Below are 20,139 nucleotides of genomic sequence, written 5' to 3'. Positions count from 1 at the left end.
TGGCAGAAATTCCTTCTTTAAAAAGGTTCAGCATTAAAGCTAATTTTTAAAACAAGTGAAGGCTGCTGAAACACAATTATCTGTAGGGGAAAGCATAACATTTGTGGTGAGATGTTAAATGGTCACTGATCACAGAACAAACATCGGCAAGCCCTGCTGCCAGGGTGACATATGCACTGCACCAACATCTCAACCACAGTCACTCCCACCACCAAAGGGCACACTGAAAGCAGTTCAGTGTTCAACAGTATGTCTACTACTAGCAGAGTAACTACTACAACAGAACCTCAACAAGGATCACAATGCTTGTCAGACAAGCAGGACAGCCGAAATCAGAGCTTAAACAGCCCAGACATGGGTGCTAGTGCTGCAAGACCACTTTGGTCTGTACAGACTACAGAAAGAGTGTGCACCATCCACAAAGCAGGACTCTCTGCTCCAGCATCACACTGTAGTGTTGCTTCACGTTCCAATTGCACCTACTCTTAAGGGGAGAAATAGGAGAGCACCTGACAGTTGTGACAATAGGAAAAACACCCTGATGACATGCATCCATTTACAAAGGAAGAACATAAGTGAGATTTAAGATCCAAGTCCTGAATGAGGAATACTGGGGAGTATTCAAATCAAGACTATTTTTAAATTTGAAATGTTTTTACTTGTCTAGTAACTCCTGTATATATTAAAAAAAAAAAATCAACTGCAGGAGGTTGCAAGCATGAACCATACATGAAAAATTATGTTCTTTGCAGAGTATACAAAAGCAGTAATTAACATAAATAGGATTTAGAGTTGAAAGATGATGTGGTAAGAATCCCAGGTATCTAAGCAAAACATCAAGTAAGTCAATAAATACACCTGGGTACTGCATGATGAGACAGTGTCTTCTGGCACCAAACTCTTTAAAAATGTAGCTGATAAAGCCTTGAGTATATGTCAAACCTCAACTCTTTACAATCACAAAAACGAACCTTGCCAAGAAAAATGGAAAGGAATTATACTACAGAAAATTCATTTGGAATTGAATGCAGGCAGTACATCAAGACAGCATCGTGGTCTCCCCTATACCATCTTTTACATGTGTCATACGGAAGTTAACTACACCTTCGGTTAACAAAATTAATGGTCTTCCATTAACTGACAACATGCATTACCCTCTGTAGATCCTTTACACAGCTAGTCACATCTTAAGTATTACAACATCCATTTAAACTTTGACTGAAATGTGTTCCTCTGTTCCCTAACTAATTCAGTGTTTGTACAAGCATGATTGCTATTGTGCTGCTCACTATACCGGTTGAGTTCCACTTTTTTTTCCCCCGCATGTCTTTCTAAGACTGGACCTATGCTCACAGGCATTCAGCTACTGAAGATTTTTCTGTGCTTTTATAAAAAAATTATTCAAAGTATAATTTTTCATAAAATTATTCCCAGTAGCATTTAAAATATAAAATAGGCTTTATTTGCAATTTGAGCTTAGGATAGAGACTAAGTACTTCAATTAATGGGCTTTGTCATCAAGGATAATCTGAGATGCTTTTTTTCTTCCCTTGAAAGTGGTTGAAGACAGAATATTTCACTCTCACTGCTTCCCACTGGGCTCTCAAAACAAAAAATCCCCAAAAGGATGAGAAAACACATCCCATATATTTAGTAAAGCTATTAAATGAACAGCAAGAACCTGCATTTGTGCTTCCAAGAAAACGCCAACTTCTAAATAAACTCCAACTCAAGTTTATTTTTACATATATTTAGATTTATTTGCTATACATCACTGTGACCTTATAGTACTTCAAATCCATTACAGGATTTTGTTGTTGTAATAATTAGTCTTAACTCCACAAAGACAATAATACTGCTGTGGAAGACCAAAGGGGAGAAAAGCCATTTTAATTTATTTACAGTTCCTTATTTTGTAAACATTTAGTCTAGACATTGTACTAAGTTCTAATAAGGACAGAGAGCTATACATAGAGACAGGAAACAAAGCCCTGTATTTCTATTAATATTGAGCATTAGCATATTATAGATGAAACATCTGCCCTTTCTCAATACCATAGCAGTAAGCTGTCTTCAAATTAATTTTTAGAACTTTCCAGAGATGTAAATAGTTTGAAATAATATACAACTACGTCTAATTAAGCCAACCCATTTGGCTTTTATTCCATTTCTAGAATAATTTAAAGTGCTATAAGCAAACCCGTCAACCAACACTTTTCTATAATAACAAAACTACTTTAAACATTAATTTACAAGATAATATACAATGTTCATCTGAAATAGCTGAAATTTCAGCACAATGTCAGTCACTGTCACACTCAACAGCAATTTTTTTAGTTGGTTTTTTTGTTGTTGTTGTTGTTTTGTTTTTGCAGAACATAGAATAAAAGCTTTGAAACAAACAATTTGTTGAGCTGTTATTGCCACAATGGCTTATTGATTTTCCTACAAAAGTGGACAAGAACTACTGGAACTGGATTCTAGCCTGTCATTTTTTTTTTTTGAGGTCACATGACAGTACGTTTGCATATTCCACAAGTCTACTGAATTACAATATTGTCTACCTATAGTACATTATTTCATTTTAATCAGAGCTGGTGCTAACTGTAAATTTACAACATAGACCCACTCAAAAACATCACAACTATTTTTTTCTTTGGACAGGAATAAGCTATATTCTTGGAGTTGATGTGCTACAAGGCTACAACAGTATAACAGTATATATCTGACACTTTATGTTGAAGAAGGATGCATCTGTTTCTGTACTTTTAATGCCCTACTATAGCTACAAATTGTTAACCAAGTTCTGCTTGCTTTAGCCTTTTAATTTTGTGGAACTATCATATTCTTACATTCCCTTGTATTTTAGAAGTCCTTTCCATGTAGCTCAGTACTGTCAGTCTTTGTCCCAAACCTGCAGATCATTAACAGCATGTGCAAGACACTCTTTAATACAATCTGCATGCAGCTAGAACACGTATTAACTGACTTTTTTCTAAACATGAACAATAAATAAGACAAGTGGCACTGTTGACTTTGGATATCTTCTAACTTCACCGTGTGTATTGTTATGTGGTAAGAAGGAATGCCAGGCTTCTCGTCTGTTTGTGGCACCGTATGAATTAACCCATCATTGGTCCAGACCAATCTCTGCAGTATTGCTGCCAAATACCCACACGCAGCTTTCTTCTTACACAGGTTCAGAGGGCAACTTCATTCATAGACAAAATTTGAATACAAAAATAATAACCTATATTCGATGAAGCAGCCCCCTAGCAGGATTGCAGAAAGGTGTGTGTGGGAAACCTGGGAGGCAACTGTAATAAGGATAAAAAATTGAATAGGTTGCAAGGCTCGAAGTACCTAACGTTAATTTTTAGTCAACATCTTCTATATTTTGTAAAAGTGTCTACAGCTTAGAAAAAGTAGGACAGTATATTACAGATGTAAGAGTGTGGGAAAAAAAAAAAGCCTGCTATTTCAAAATAATAACTAGATGGCCAAGCTGAAAACTTACAAAAAAACTGAGGAGATAAAACGGTGCATTATATTGCTCCTAGGAATTTTTGAGCTGCACTGATTCATGTCAGGTTTGGGACAATACCCTGTAGAAATAAACACTTATTCAAAAGCCCAAATTTCTATGTCTTGAATAGTGAAGTCTTCTCGCTTAGAGAGTGTATGATTCCCAAATGTTTTACACGAATGACTTCTTCCATGGTAGAGATCACCATCGAGCCAAAGAGCAAACTCCCCTCTGCAAGAAAGACAATGTATTAAAGCAAAAGACTGAGGGAATAAGCATTGAACTTTTTTTTCTTTTTTATATTCAGAATTCAAAAATGAAGACTAATTACAGTATTCTTTTTCAACACAACTCATAGTTGTTGATGAAGTTGAAGCTGCAAAGATTTATTTTTTCTTTTTTAGTATTTAATATTAACTTGGGAATATTCCTCTTTCAGGTATTCTGAAATAAAATGCTAACCAGAACTCTTCAGTTTTCAGCCCCTTCCATTTATATTAAGAAAAAGGCACAACAGTAAGCCCACATGTAAAGTAGAAGGCTGGTAACAAATAAGGGATTAACAACCCAGAAGCTTATGCACTTACGTGGGGGGTGAGAGAGCATATAACTTCTGAAGACAATGGCATGTCTTGGGATGATACAGTTTCAATTCAAGCCTGTTCTAGTGACACTTAATTTGCATATTTACATAACTTGAGTCATACCATCTTGTGTCCATTCTGAATACACCAAGACACACATGCAAGGAGGGGACTGAAGGCACTTTCTTTTCAAAGGTGTGCAAACACTTTCAACTTACTCAAATAACGAAAAGAAATTAAACTTACCCTCCTCCACCAAAAGCAAGAGAGTCCATGTCTCCTTTAATGAAGAACATGTTGTCTCCTGTCCATTTGAAAACCTAATGCAAAAAGAAAACCAAAAACAGACTGGGAAGTTAAACTTTTTGGCTCGAGGGGAAATAAAATGTCAGTAAAGACAGACTGTGGGTGCCTAGAGGCCAATCTCTAGAAATAAACAGGAGACCTGGCAATGCGGGACATGGAGAAGGCCAAGCTACTCAATGACTTTCTTGCCTTAGTCTTCACTGGCAAGGGCTCTGGCCCCACCACCCAAGTTGCAGAAGACAATGACAGGGACTGAGAAAAGGAAGATCCCCTCACTGTAGGTTACGAGCAGGTTTGAGATCATCTAAAGAACCTGAAAATGCAAAAGTACATGGGACCTGACCAGATAAGTCTACAGCTCCTGAGAGAACTAGAGGATGAAGTTGCAAAGCTGTGTATTTGAAAAGTCATGGCAGTCTGGTGACATTCTCACTGACTGGAAAAGGGGACACACAACCTCCATTTTCAAAAAGGGGAAAAAGGAAGACCTGGACAATTACAGGCCTGTCAGTCTCACCTCTGTACCAAGCAAAATAATGAGGCAGATCCTCCTGAAGGCTCTGCTAAGGCACATAGAAAAGGTTGTGGTGGTTGGTGGCAACCAACATGGCTTCATCAAAGGCAAATTGTGCCTGCCAAGTTTGGTGGCCTGTTATGGTGTGGTCACAGCATCAGAGGACAAGGGGAGATAAACTGATGTTATCCATCTGGACTTGCGCAAAGTGTTCAACACTGTCCTGCACAACATGCTTGTCTCTAAATTGGAAACATATGGATTCAATGGATGGACCACTCAGTGGATAAGGAATTGGCTGGATGGCTGCACTCAAAATGTTGTGGCCAATGATGACTTGATGTCCAAATGGAGATCAGTGATAAGTGGTGTTCCACAAGGGTCAATACTGGGACCAGTACTGTTTAACATCTTTGTTGGCAACATGGACAGTGGAATTGAGTGCACCCTTAGCCAGTTTGCTGATGACACCAAGCTGTGTGGTGTGGTCGACACACTGGAGGAACGGGAGGCCATCCAGAAGGCCCCTGACAGGCTTGGGAGGTAGGCCCATGCCAACCACAAAGTTCGGTAAGGTCAAGTGCAAAGTCCCGCACCTGCATTGGGGCAATCCCAAGGACAATTACAAGTTGGGAGGAGAATGGATTGAGACAAGCCCCAAGGAGAACTACTTGGGGGTGTTGGTTGATGAGGAACTGTGATGCGAGTCTGTGACGTGCACTAGGCAGCCCAGAAAGCCAACTATATCCCGGGCTGCATCAAAAGAAACATGCCCAACAGGTCAAAGGAGGCGATTTGCTCCCTCTACTCCATTCTCATGAAATCACACCTAGAGTATTCTGTCCAGATCTGAAGCCCATAACACAAGATGGACATGGAGCTGTTGGAGCCACAAAGATGATCAGAGGGGTGCAGCACCTGTCCTATGGACACAAGCTGAGAGAGTTGAGGTTGTTCAGCCTGGAGAAGGCTCCACAGAGACCTTACAGCAGCCTTCCAGTATCTGAAGTTGGACTACAGGAAAGCCAGGGAGGGACTTTTTACAAAGGCATGGGGTGACAGGATGAGGGGGAATGGTTTTAAGCTGAAAGAGGAGAGATTTAGATTAGAAGGAATTCTTTATTGTGAGGGCAGTGAGACACTGGACTGGATTACTCAGGGAAGTTGTGGATGTCCCCTCTCTGGAAGTGTTCAAGGCCGGGTTGGATGGAGCTTTGAACAACCTTGGTCTGGTGAAAGGTGTCTCTGCCCATGGCAGGGGGGTTGGAACCAGAGTAAGGTCCCTTCCAACTCAAACCATTCTATGATCTAATGAAGTCACCAAGTTTACACAGAAAATGCAGGGAAGAGATATATGGAAACAGAAAGTCTCTTATGTTTTACTCTGTTTAAAATAATACCATTCCAAAACAAGTTATCTTTGAACACCGAATCTTCTACAAAAATAAAAACACTGAGAAAATATGTTTAGATTAGATGATAAGCCCTTTAAAATTATGTAGTTCATTAATTTTCAGTCAAACACATGGCAGAATTTATAATACAAACATCTTCAGTACAATGAAAGGGTGCAGATTAAATGTGTTTTGCACCATGCAAACACTACCAATTTACTGTGCACTTCAGGATTCTGTGGAAAAATTAGTACAGTGACATTTTTTCAGATATCTAGAATTTTTTAGATTGACTGCTAGATTTATTCATTAAGTATCTTAAGATAATGCATATGGTTGGAAAAAAGCAAAAAAGCATATAAAGCATATGAAGTTCTTAATACTTACCTCAAAATCTGGAGAAAAAGTGAACATAAATGTCTCCCCTGTGCCATAAAAGCCATCACTCACTTTAAATGGTTCAGATGCTAGTGCACCAAAAACCTGTAAGCAAAAATACGCAAGAGAAAATACTTAAGAAAAACTACACAGAATCTGAGAATTTCTAATGAGAGAAGCAAATCAGGTTGTAAACACTGCCAGATCTGAAACGCACTGCAGGGTAAGTCTGACATGGTATCACAGTTCCAAGTGCACTGGTTAAGATTTAGTACAGTGCTTTGTGGTACAATAAAAAGGTAGGAGGACCCTGTCAATAAAAAGTGAATGCAGTAACAAAAAAAATAGTCAAACGCATAAAAACTAAGATCAGGAAATTCTTAGAAACAATATATATATTTTTAGTTTTACATCAAAAGGTTCTGCTACTTCATATATACCTTCTCTTTCCCAAAGAGGCTATCTTCAGCAAGTTCCTAGCTGTAACCAAGTTGTTATTTTTCATGTAATTTATTCATTCCAATCCAAATAACAGGCAAGCACTGATTATCCTGTCTTATGAGACAGTTTTTAACTGAGCTTTTTATGGGTAGTAAAACTGTTTGTTATATTCAGTAATAAGAACACTGCAACAGTAGTTAAAAAGGTCTAAGGACTGATTATTGCATTTTTATAGCTGATTGAAGTACTATACATTTCTAAGGAACTAGAATAATTTGAAAAAAACCCTGCATCATTATGGAAAAGCAATTACACCCTATGAAGTACAACCCTCCCAAAATCAGTATTTCTGTTGCTAGTAGGAAGTTTGTTTCAACATCTGCAAGAGTCTAATAGATATAAGTATCAAAGCACTCCACAAGCACTCTCTCATTTGCCTGTATGAGAAAGGAAAAAAGTTTTGAAGTTTTGTGGTTTTGTTCACATTGAACAGAGTTTGAGAAGCATGGATCTGGTCAGAGTAAGACACTAAAGACAATGTCCTGACATCAAACATGCTCAGGATATGAAGTGGAAGTTATTTTCTTGTGCCCATCCTAAGAAATTTCCTAAAGTAATTTCCTAAGGCTAGAAATTCCCTAAGGCTAACCATAAGTACATTTTCCAAGCATTCCTTTATATGTTGAACTCCATAATATCTGTTAAAAAAGGCAAAACTGGGTGAGTAGGAACTTCAGATCAGGAACTCAAGGCCTTTATACAGGTGTCAAGCACCTAATGAAGTCTGGCCCAGCTCAGTTTTGAGTTACTGGTTCAGAACAACCACTGTTAGAAAACTCCTTATTTCTCAGGAATTTACTGCAGTCCAGAAAGTTGATTGTTCAGAAAATTCTAATTGAAATAGAAAACACTAAGGCTGAAGAGTCATTTAAAGATGAGATCATTACGGAACAGAACACCCTTTCATCCTCAATACTCAGTCTTCCACTGATTGGTTATGAGAAAAAAACCAGGTAGTTTTCTACAGAGTATCAGGGATAATTTTCTTCAAAACAGCCTGATAATGCACATCAGACTGCATCTTAAGTCAAACAGATAAATTATGCCATAGCAGATGCTTTGACACATTTTTGTTCATTCAAGCACTAACCTCTTGCAAAAAGAAACTGAAAAAAGTATGCACAATAGTAACGCAGTACTGCACATTTTAGAAGTCACCATTGACACCCCACTGTTACAGAGCAGAAGAGGGGTAGGACTTAGAAACTGAGCTTCCTTTAAGTCATAACACCTACAGAAGCCTTCCTACATTATTATTATTACTTTATTTATATTATGTATTGTTTAAGAACAAAATATTGCTATGGAACACCTGCCTTATGAGGAAAGGCTGAGAGACCTGCAGCTATTTAGTCTAGATAAGGCTGAGAGGGGACCTTATTAATGTATATGTATATCTGAAGGGTGGGTGTCAAGAAGGGGCCAACCTCTTTTCAGCAGTGCCCTGTGATAGGACAAGGGACAAAAGGGACGCAAACTAGAGCACACTAAGTTCCACCTCAATATGAGGAAAAACTTCCTTACTGTCAGAGTGATGGAGCACTGGAACAGAATGCCCAGAGAGGCTGTGGAGTCTCCTTCTCTGGAGCTTTTCGAGACCTGTCTGGATGAGTTTTCTGTGTGAACTGCCCTAGATGGTCCTACTATGGCAGAGGGGGTGAACTGATCTCTAGAGGTCCCTTCCACCCCTGAAGATTCTGTGATTCTGTGTAAGAAAGAGGCTGAGGGAGATTGGGCAGTTCAGCCTGGAGAAGAGGAGGCTGAGGGGACACTCATTGTTCTTTACAACTACCTGAAAAGAGGTTGTAGTGAGGTGGGTGCTGGCCTCTTCTCCCTAGTGACTAGTGATAGGACAAGACAAAATGGGGTCAAGTTGCACCAGGAGAAGTTCAGACTGGATATTAGGAAAAATTTATTCACTGCAAGAGTGGTGAGGCTTTGGAACAGGCTGCCCAGGGATGCAGTGGAGGCACCATCACAGGAGGTGTTCAAAAAATGGGTAGATGTGGGGCTTTGGGAGATGGTTTAGTGGTCACGGGGGTGTAGGGCAGATGGTTGGACTTGATTACCTTGAAGGTCTTTTCCAAACTTAATGATTCTATGATTCTACTGGAAACACCACTGTCACTACAGTGGTGAAGGAGTGAGCACGTAAAACTTGTCTGAATCTTCCCTTCTGTAGCATATATTGCTTGCTGAATACACATGGATTTCACTTCACTCACTACATAAGATCTGGCATACCCTGTGAAAGAAGTTCAGCGGCTACTTGACCCAAAAGTCCATGGAAGACTTTCATACATGTTGGCTGCAGCCACAGAATCAACTAAGCAGCATTGTCCACATCTGGCAATGACATTTCAACTTAACAAGATCTTCTGGAATCAGAAAGCTTTCTCATAATTTAAGTGCAATAAAAAAAATAGTAGAAGTAAACTCAGTAATTGGGTACTGTAAGAAACGTATTGTGACAGTTAATATGCATCCGTAAGGCATCTCCTAGAAATGTAGCAGATGAGAGGATTGTTTTGACAGTGAAACGTTTTTTCAAAAGCCTCTATGTAACTATCAACAGGAAAATCAGCTTGATACACTAAGTTTCATCTCCCACGAGGGACTGACGGGTCACCTATTCCTTATGATCCTCCTTCAGCAAGGAGATGCCGTCACAAACATTTTTCTTGATGGGTTCCCTACCTCCATACAAACATTTTCCTACCTGCCCATCACTGTCCTTGATAACCAACAGCACAGGTGTGTCTAATCCCAGCATAGTTCGATACAAAGTCTTTAAGCTCATGCCATGCTTTGCAGTACTGTAGACAAGAGTCCATGGATATCCGATCGTCCGTGGTGGAAGAGACTTTGTGAGCTGTTAAGAAGAAAACAACGACACTCTTATTTGATAAATTTTTCACTATTTTTAAGACTATATTACATACAAATCAAAGCTGATTATGTTTTTCTGAACAAGTGGCCTGAACAGCTAGTTTTAAACTTCAGACCAACCCTACAGTTTTACACATATATTTTCTATCTTTGGTCTCTCAAGCAGGTTTCTTCTTCTAGCTCCATCACTGACTTGCAGGAAAAGAATGGTTTACCAACTGAAGAACTTGTGTTTGGCAAGGTCTCTAAAAGCTTTACCCAAAGACAGTAAAACCACATGGTTATTCTTGCATAACAATACTATGTCTCACTACTGGGGAACTAGATCACTGAGGTCAACAGGAAACAAGTCAAAGGGTAAATGATGCTTGCCCTCCTGTGCCTTTGAACACAATCAGCCTTGATTCACACCCTCAGTAAACACATTTAATGAGGTGACTTTGGACTGGACAGCAAGAACTGTGATGAAAGCCACGCTGTTTTCTAGGAAGAATGAAATAAGGGCTAAGAGACAGACCAGTGTTGTCATCATGTATTGAAAGTTATGATAAGAAACAAAGCAACATTTTAGTTATGAATTCTCTTGTGCTTCAGTAACATACAACGTCTTCTCACTGGTGTGTTTTGCAGTATGGTCATATGATACATTGATGTATAATAAAAAAAAATTACATATATAAGTTGATACCTTTTCAATTTGTTCTGGTTGTAGTAATTCACTGGGATCGCTAAGATTTGGCCGGAATACTTCAGGCTCCAGGTCTGTTTTGATGTTTGTTTCCTGTTTTGAATCGGTGTCTTCTCTTGTTGTTATCTACAAAAAAAGACAAAAAAGAAATAAGCTTCACGTTTGTATTACCAGGAAAGGAAATTCTGCAGGTTTAAATCATGCAGTTACTGATTTACAGTTATTTAACTCCTTCAAAAGTTGAGAAATCCATTAGATTTGATCTGATCAAGACTTCCACCACTTCCAACAGCAAGTCAGTACTCAACTATATACTAACAATTAATGACACAGACATCTACTGAGAAACAAGCTATGGTTTTATGCTAGAAAAAAACCCACAAAAAAGTCCTCGTACACAGCAGAAGGACTTCAAATTCTTTTCGGAGATGAGCTTACACACTGCCTGCATTTTTAACACTAACATAGCATTTACATTAAAAGTAACTAAAAAACTCAGATAGAAAAGAAACTGAAGCTTCAACATGGAGGTTTCTTGGTGCTTTGAGTCAACACTCTTCTAAAGTTTTCAGATATGCAGTAGATGTGAAAATACTGTCAAGTATTGTGAGTAAAGCATCTGAACGAAGTCAAAGGCCTACTGCTGCTCCATAAGCTGACCTGCTGGAGTACTTATGGCAATATCAAAGAAGAAAGAATTGAGAAGGTGAGGAGGGGAGAACAGCAGTAACGCTGCTTTTTTTGTGGTCTGACAAAGATGCACTATGCATGAAGATCCTTTAGTCATATAAAATAACTGCCCCAAACAGGTACCCTATTGAGTTGTTGTAGATTGACATTTAATAGAGGTGGCAGGCCACAAAAAAACACATCAGATATCATAGTTCATGACAGCTTCTTACTCCACTCCACATTCATTGGCACTTTCCAGCTAACATGCCACGTGTTCAGAACTAGACGAGCTGAGATCCAGACAGGTTTCCTTCTAAAAATCTTGCTTCAAGGATACTTAGAATTTGCTGTGAGGATACTGAAATCCAACAGAGAAGTAGGACAAAGTGAAGTAAGTTAGTAACTGAAGTCACTGCAGCAAGACTTTAAATGTGGAGAGATTTCCTAAAGAAAAATACTTTAACAAGAATAAGCGCATATGAATAATTTAATAGTGTGCACCAAGTTTCACTGAAAGTCAGACTGTCCAAATTATTTAAAGCCTGAATCCTGAGAATTTCAAGAAAATGCCTTCCAAAAACACCTGCCAACTCCAGACTAATAACCTATGCCTCCCACACTCCTCATACTCTAAACATACAGGACACAACTATGGTATTTCATATAGCATAACAATAAACTTTGCCAAACTTTTGCAAAGAGAGCTTTTTTAGTTAACAAAATAAAGGCCAAATCAAAGCAAACTCCAAAATACAGGTAAGACTACTTAAACAAATCCAGCCACCTGAGCTAAAAATAAAGGATATCCTTTTCCCATGCCTCAACAACTATGAAAAAATTTACTATTGCAAACTCCTGTTACTTAAGAATAGGTTTCGAAAATTGAAGTATCACAGTATATTCATACAATTAAAAAGATGGACTTAAAGAAAGTGAGTATCAAGCAAGCAAAAAGTTCAAATCTTCCATTTTACAATGGAAGGTAACAAACACTTCTAATGCAAACCACACACTAATTTCCATATCACAAAGAAGTGTATGTATTTATCCATACAACTTCATGTACAAAAAGATGACCTACAGACTGCATTATAGCGTGCTACCTATATAACATGTTATTTGGTAATCCAACACTTTTCCACCTTAATTGCCTTTCATCCATCATATAGTACTGCTTCAACTCTACAGAAGTTCAACATTGTTCTGATGCACAGTAGCAGGCTTATTCCCTTTGTTATTCTGTAACTGATTAAAGTCTACCATGCCAAACATGAAGAATTTGGACTGAACTGATATGGAGGAGGTTGTGGGTTTTTGGTTGGGTTTTTTTTTGTTTTACCTTTACAAATTATTATTACATTAAGACAACTTCCTTCTAGGAAGAAGAAATGGACAAAGACATGTATATTCAAAATGTATTTGTTTGAACACAGTGTAGTTTTGAAACTTACAAATTTACTTCCTGCTAAATTTTGAAAGAGCAAACTGACCTGTTGTCAGATTCCAGGGGCTTCTGAGTTTAGTAACTGCCATGCAGTCTACACCACAAACACTTCAATGGTCTCAGAGCAGAGAGCTTATAGGCTCTAGTCCGTCACATCACATTTTTCAAGTCAGCCCAAACCCTGAGTTTGGGAATTCTGGGTAAAAGGTATTTGGAGGGAGATCTTGCACCTCCTGGATGTTAATGCAAGGGTTCTCCACCACCACTTGACAGAAAGAGAACTGCTTTATTCTCAAGTGGGAATGAAAATTGGGGTGTTTTTTAAATTTCTAATTTTCCCACAGAAGTAGAACTGCAGCTTCTGGGTTCAGGCTCTTTATTGATTTATGTAACCATACTAACTGCAAAACACTTTAAAGCAAATAATTACTGATTATTAAACAAACAGGAAAAAAAACAGCTAAGGAAATGTTTTCTGATGTGTAATTACATCATAGGTGAAAAAAAGCCAAGATCAAAGTAAAAAATAAAATAACCAAAACTTTTTACAGTTTCAGCAGCCAATTGCTACAGGAAAACAAAACACTCAGGAGTATTCTAAAGATTTCTAAGCTATGCTTTCCATTAGTAAGTTACGTATGACATACACAGCAACTAACACTTTTAATTCATCAAACTGCTAAGAAACACCTAAAGAGAATGCAAATATCAGTGTAAAAGTCCGTATTAGTAAACCTTCAAAAATCCAAACCAAAGGTTTTTGAAGTTCTTTTTTTTGGAACACAGTTCCATTACCAGCTCTGTATGTATGGCCTTTGCTGTGTCAAACTGCCTCAGTTAACTGCTTGCATAATGGGAAAAATACTTACCTACTCCACAGAAGGTGTGAAGCTTCATACTTGCCAAGTACTGTGAGATTCATGATGAAAGCTTCCTATATAAAATTAAACAACCATGCAACAAGGTTTTGGATTCTTCACCTGGTTTGCATTCTTTTTAGGAAAGCTTCTATCTAACACAACACACCAGTCTAAAGTGGAAGTTAAAACACATCACTCCAAGTCAAGCAGTACGGAGAATAAATTTTCAAATTGACAGAAAATTCCTGTTTGAAAAAGTTGGAAGAATAATTCCATAAAAAAATTACTGATTCCATCAGAGCATTGCACAATTAAATATATCAAAAAAAAAGGAATTTTCTGCTGTGTCCTTGTAGTGCCATAGACAAGACAAACCCACTGGGTGTGGGACTTGCCCTGAGAAAAGACACCACAAAGAAAGATGTTTTAGTATCTGGAGATGGGTTTTAAACTACTGAAGAGGGCACCTGGAGACGTCTGCAGAGTGTGCGCAGTTCTTCGCTATTTAGAGCATCGATCCTGCGGTGATACTCAGCCACTGACACTACCTGAATATGGAGACAGGAAGACAATAATTCCACTGACAGTTGAAGAAAAGTAAAAAGGTAAGAAAGAAAAAAGTGGAGGAGAGTAATGAATGGAAAATGTGCAATGATAACAAACAAACAAGAAGTGCTAAAAGATGCTTGTTTCTGCAAGGACAATGCACATGTAAGTGATTGTAGACAAGAAGACACAGCAAAATCACAAATTAAACACTAGTGGCACTAGCAGTCAGAGCAGTCTCACTGCTCCAGGATGAATACAGAACTGATATAGGAGCACAAAGTTACCAGTATCAGGATGCTAAATTAGAAGTCAATCTGAATTGCATGCCTTAACCCAAACTCTTCAGCATGAAGTCCTCTTGAACACTCTTTACACCCAGATTATTAAATCCTGTGAATCTGGTTTGCTTTCCTAGATAAAGCCTAGAAGCAAACCTCAGGCTTCTTGGTAGGTTCTGACTCTTCTATCTGGCAGTAAAGATACAGTTAAAGACAAGGTAGCAGGACTAAAGTTTAGTAACTCCCCAATACCACCTCACAATATCTTTATCCTAGACTTCTATTCACCTCCAAAGCTTCAGGAGCTGCTCATCTGCCAACACATTCACTTCAAATGGCACCCCCACTTTGGCAGGAAGTAAACAGCCAGAAAGCCTTTAGTCAGAAAGCTCTAGAACATGCTGCTCTGGTGCAACAAGCTGGCTAAAGGACTACAACATTCATTTTGATGTTACTACAGCAAGTAATGTGATTTTGAGAACGACTCAAAATCATCATTTGTATGAAAGCATCTTAAATAGCTGGTGGAGAGATTAAATGGATGTCCCATGTAGTAAGAGTGTATTAAAAACTTCCAAAGCCTACCACAGTGCAAAGGAAGATAACCACAAGTCCAGCAGCTCCCCATCTACCTGCCCCTACTACAAGGTGTTTGGCCAGATACTCGCCACTGTCCTGAGTACAGAGCCCACAGTCATGCATGACTGGCTCTTGAGCAGCGATGGTTCACTCTACCCCATGCAACTGCAAGGCAAGGAAAAAGGAATACTTGTGACATCCAGGTTTATTACTGAAAAATCAGTAATTACTAGCACTCAATTTATTTCCACCACTGTCTACTCTTCTTTTAGAAAATAAATAAAATTGTAAATTGTATTAGTTTGTGCATTCTCAGAGTCAAGTAGCTATAGGAAAAGCTTTAACAGCATTCCACTCAAGCATACAAGTGACAGTGTGGTTTTATTTGCTATAACAGTTTATTGCAAATTACACTGTTCACACCAGCACCTTATGAACGTAATCCTGAAAAGCGATAATGTGAAGACCCTTCAGCCTCGTAACTTCTTTAACCTCAGCTCTTATCCCATAAGAGGCAGTTGTTAACTTTCAATGACCAATAAATATGTGGTTACTTACGGAAATTCTTGCAAAAGAAACGAAGAACAAACCCAAATAAACAACATAATCCCCAACACCATTATATAGTTGCTGTTTCACATACTGGAATGTAGACAATTTTATAGGCAATACCATCTTGCCTTTGACCTGTCAAACATGTATTCTATCACTATCCTGCACCTGGAAACTGCTTATCAGCCCTTTTTCTCAGCGATCAAGTTCTGACACACCCTTTCATTTGCCTGCACTCTCAGAACAGTGTACACAAGGTATTTTTATAAATTTCTTACCCAAGAGAAACATTATTGCTTATGCACACAATGATAGCTCCTTGGCATCTTGAACCTATTGCACACTGTCATATTACATCTTTATAACTGTTTTGTGAAGAAAAGCCTGCATGATGGAGGATCACTTGTATGCAATGACAAACATCACAAATAGCATGTCACAGAATGTCAAATAACCAATAAGGAGGGCAAGGAATCTGCCCTCTCAAACCCAGTTCATATTTTAAGTATACAGACCATACTAAATTCTGTGATTAAACCACAAAGCAAACTGTCTCAAGGTTATCCATTCATCATCGAGCCAGACTTTAAATAAGCACATTAAGATAACCCAACAGTTCAGTTACTGTACCTGACCTTCTATAAAATGCTTACTGTTTAGGTCAACATAATTTATTTTAGATTTGCAGTGGACAAAATTGTGTACTTCAGAATTCTGTATCTCATTTAATCAATAAGCCATGTATGTCTAAGCCTACTGGCAACTACCTCCAACTTCATTCAGGAAATTGAGATGGATCTTGAAAGCAGGTAGCACTTTGCCCCTGCAAGGCTTGAGAAGGCGGTTTTGCAATGTTAGTAGTATCATTAGTTAGAAATTTATTCTGTTTTATAACCTGGTTTAAGTCATGGTGTGCTTATGCTGTTTCTTCTTCCATTAAGAATTCTTTGTTTTCCTTCACTGTAGTCATATTAACCCTCTATTCTATTTCACCAAGCTAAGCAAACCAGTGATTTTCTACCCTTCCCCTCCACTCCTATTGTCAGCTGTCTATTCTGATCATTCCAAGAGCTACTTTCTACCTGATTACACTTTGAACTTTCATTCTTTGTAACAAAGAACTTAACTAGTTTTTCACGCAGTATTAATAATAGCCAGAAAGCAAGGACTTCCATGAAAGACAAATGCAGTTTTGTATGCATCATACTGGACTGTAGCTTTCAGTTCAGAATGTTTCGTTGTGATAAAATTATTTATGTTTTGGGAAGGTAGCAGTGGATTCCATTTCTCTGTATTTCACCATGGCTTTTATTTCTATCCTATAGTAGCCTTGCAATCAAACCAGTTACATATCAAATGCATGAAGAACAAGGATGAAAAACTGGCTGGACCACTGGATTCCAAAGGTTGGTTCTATCAATGGTTAAGGACTGGAACAGGTTTGCCAGGGTAGGCTGCAGAATCTCCATCCTTGGAAGCTTTCATAGCCTGTGCAAGGTCCTGAGGCAGCCTGAACAAGTTCTTACACTGAAGTCCTTGTAGCATAGGACTTTCCAAAGTCCTTACACAGAATTCACCAAATCACCCAAATTTGTAGCTATTTAAGTATTCTGTCCAGGATTACAGTGCAGGCCTACCGATCAGAGTTTGCTGTGTGTTTTGTTTACTGTACTCTCTTCACTATGCCATATCAGCATCCAGTTTCCTTGATGTCCAAAGCTACTTATTTTTAGGATCAGTAAGTGTTCCTGAAAGACCCTCTCTTTAGCTATTTTCTGTTTCAAAAAGAATGCAGGAAGAGAGAAAAAGAGCTAAACCTCTTATGGTTAATCTGGGCACTGGTTGGAATAGACCAAAACAAAGAACGTGTAGAAGCAGGAGATTAGTGTGCTTCAGGGCAAAAAATTATTCTGCTTAGGGATTTGGAACACACTACCACAGGACAATTCCAAGGGCTAATCAAGTTTGAAATGACAATATCCTTAAGAAATCTAAAAAACTAACACTACCTGCTTTATTAATAATAGCAACGTTGATGAGAAAATATAGTATGACTCCTGTAGCACATGAATGCCTATCAGCTTAGCACTCCAACCCACGTGTATTTGAGTTAACCACTTAGTAGAACACATAACAGTTTTAATATCTAGTGCAGTAAGTCAAATTGAGGGCTTACATTCTAATGAGTCAACCAATCAAGAGGCTTAGGATTCTCCTTTTGGAGAAACTAATTATTTCTGGAAGTGTATTAGAATACCCAAGTGTTACAAATTATGCTGGCAAACACAGTAAAATAAACTAAAATTTCTAACACAGAACTTTTTTGTCCTTCACACCACATGAAAAAACACGTTTATGGTTGTTTGAATGCCAAGAAGGACAGTCTGCCACGCAAAGGGTGACACATTGGTCCTTTCAGCCACTGCTCATATCAATCTGCTAAATGCAGCTATGAATGTGAAAACTTCTTACACCAGTAAGATGTTCCTCTGCCTGTTTAACAAAGCCACGAGTGACCAGCAAACATGCAGGTAATGCATGTTTGCTAGCAGGGCATTGTAATTGCTGCCCTCAGACAAAGTACAGCTAAACTTTCAGAGTTAGCTGAAACTGTCTCCCAAGAAAGGGAGGGTCTTATCAGAGCTGCACAGTGCTTCTGAGAGATAATTGAGAAAGCATAACAGTGTAAGTGGTTCTCTTCAGTGTAAGTTATCTATAGCCTCATGATTAACTGGGAATGTGGACTAAAAAAATAAACATTAAGAAAGAGAATGAAAGATGAACAATTTCACTTTGAATCTTCACACATCTGCATAAAATCAGATGAACTGCAAGCTTAAAAATATTATTTCTTTAGTTCAAGAAAGTTTTATCTTTAAAATACAGGATATTAAATTGAAAAAATAAATGGCAATGTAACTTTATCAGGCCATTTACAAAGTTACTCAAAAATGTCTGTGATTCATCAGTAAATGAGGAGGGGGAAGATCAAACCCCTTCTAAAATCCGTACATATCTTCCAGGGAAATAAAAGATGGATTTGTGAACCAAATGCTGTTATGAATATCATAAAACACTAACTTTATTTTTCAGATGAATTTAGCTTCCTCTGAAAACGTTAGATACTCCTTGAGAGAAAGTAATATTGAAGAAGTAGTCTTCACCATCACAAATATGATTATTTAGGACCTACTGATTACATTACAATAATCCATTAATACACAGGGTTTACAACATCAGATAAACAGTTGTAAGGTATCGTTACAAAAATTAAGACTAATTTTAATTGATTAATTTTTGATGAGTGTGGCCAGCAACGCTAACCATTTTCCATCTTGTATGGTTTTTCAGCCAGTTCAGTTCTCTGTTGCTCTACTGGTGACAAGGAAGGGAAGGCACAAGAGCTAGTCACTTTAAGCAAAGGACAGGGCTTGGAGAATCACAGCAGTCTCCTGAATTATCTGGCACTGTGGCTCTTTCTCTTTCAGTATCTTTAACTGGTTGTCTCAGAACCATTCTGCACACGAGGTGTTTTCCAGTGCAGGGACAAAAGAGCTGAGTGCACTGCATGACTGCAACATTCTCCCTGTGATCAGTATTGTTCCCACAGCTATGCAGGATGGATTATAATTTATCTGTCTCGAAGTGCCCTATACCCACAGCAACTGTACCAAACCATAATTAATATATACTGAAGTTAAATTAAAATATCTGCAATAACCAGAATTAATAAGGGAACTTGAGAAGAAAGCAATCAAAGCCTGCAGCACACAGGAAGTGTTATACCGAGTCTGGAAACTGTTATAACAAGCTATTTTTTCAAGATATGAGAAATCACTAAATTTGAGAGATATGATAATGCCAGCAAGAGAACCAAATTTCATACAGGCAAACACAAAACAAAGATTAGCATGTTTGTGCAAAGAACTAAGAATTAGATTATGAAAACTACTTTTTTAAAGAAGCAACTTCACTCATTTTGTCCAAATAAAAAAAAAATCTGAAGCAGCACTATTATTTATTGTTTTACCAATGAAACCCTGTTCCCTTGCAAAATAATTTAAGCAAGTTTCAGCATCAGCAAGAGGAGAAGCCAGAGGTTCGGTTCCTAAAACCACAACACTTGGTGCCTGACCTTAAGCTGCCACTCCAGAAGACAGGCGGGGCAAGGTTCTGACAGTGCTTCGCAGAGATCTCCTCAGTTATGACAAGCAAGGTCTACACATGCTTAGAGGAGCTAACTGAACCACACTCCAGTATGGAACTGTTTGTCTCTCCTTCAGAAAAAGGATCAACTAAGAATCAACTTTAGATTGCACAGACCATTAAAACCACAGAGAAAGGACAAGCCTCTACTACTCATTTGCTTTCCTTCAAACTTATAATCATTCTCTAACAACAAAACTCAGTATAGAAAGCTGACTG

The 20,139-nt window shown here is 38.2% G+C and overlaps 1 protein-coding gene across 8 annotated transcripts in view; it reads right to left on the bottom strand.

The window, feature by feature from the left end:
- Positions 1-1,734: 1,734 nt before the first annotated feature.
- OXR1 (oxidation resistance 1) overlaps positions 1,735-20,139 on the bottom strand; it is a 270,959-nt gene continuing 252,554 nt past the window's right edge. For 6 of the 8 annotated variants that reach the window (XM_051609265.1, XM_051609272.1, XM_051609270.1 and 3 more), the window contains 6 exons: positions 14,224-14,304; positions 10,781-10,906; positions 9,923-10,075; positions 6,712-6,807; positions 4,357-4,430; positions 1,735-3,757 (listed from right to left, as the gene is read on the bottom strand). In XM_051609265.1, coding sequence (XP_051465225.1) covers positions 3,622-3,757; positions 4,357-4,430; positions 6,712-6,807; positions 9,923-10,075; positions 10,781-10,906; positions 14,224-14,304 — 666 coding nt within the window. In that variant the 3' untranslated portion in view covers positions 1,735-3,621. The remainder of the gene's footprint in view (positions 3,758-4,356; positions 4,431-6,711; positions 6,808-9,922; positions 10,076-10,780; positions 10,907-14,223; positions 14,305-20,139) is intronic. The other 2 variants (XM_051609269.1, XM_051609273.1) reach the window with 1 other exon arrangement.

Source organism: Apus apus, chromosome 2 (genome assembly GCF_020740795.1).
Source record: "Apus apus isolate bApuApu2 chromosome 2, bApuApu2.pri.cur, whole genome shotgun sequence".
NCBI lineage: Eukaryota > Metazoa > Chordata > Aves > Apodiformes > Apodidae > Apus > Apus apus.
The sequence above is the reverse complement of the archived record's forward strand: the minus strand, read 5'-3'. Positions and strand labels throughout refer to the sequence as shown.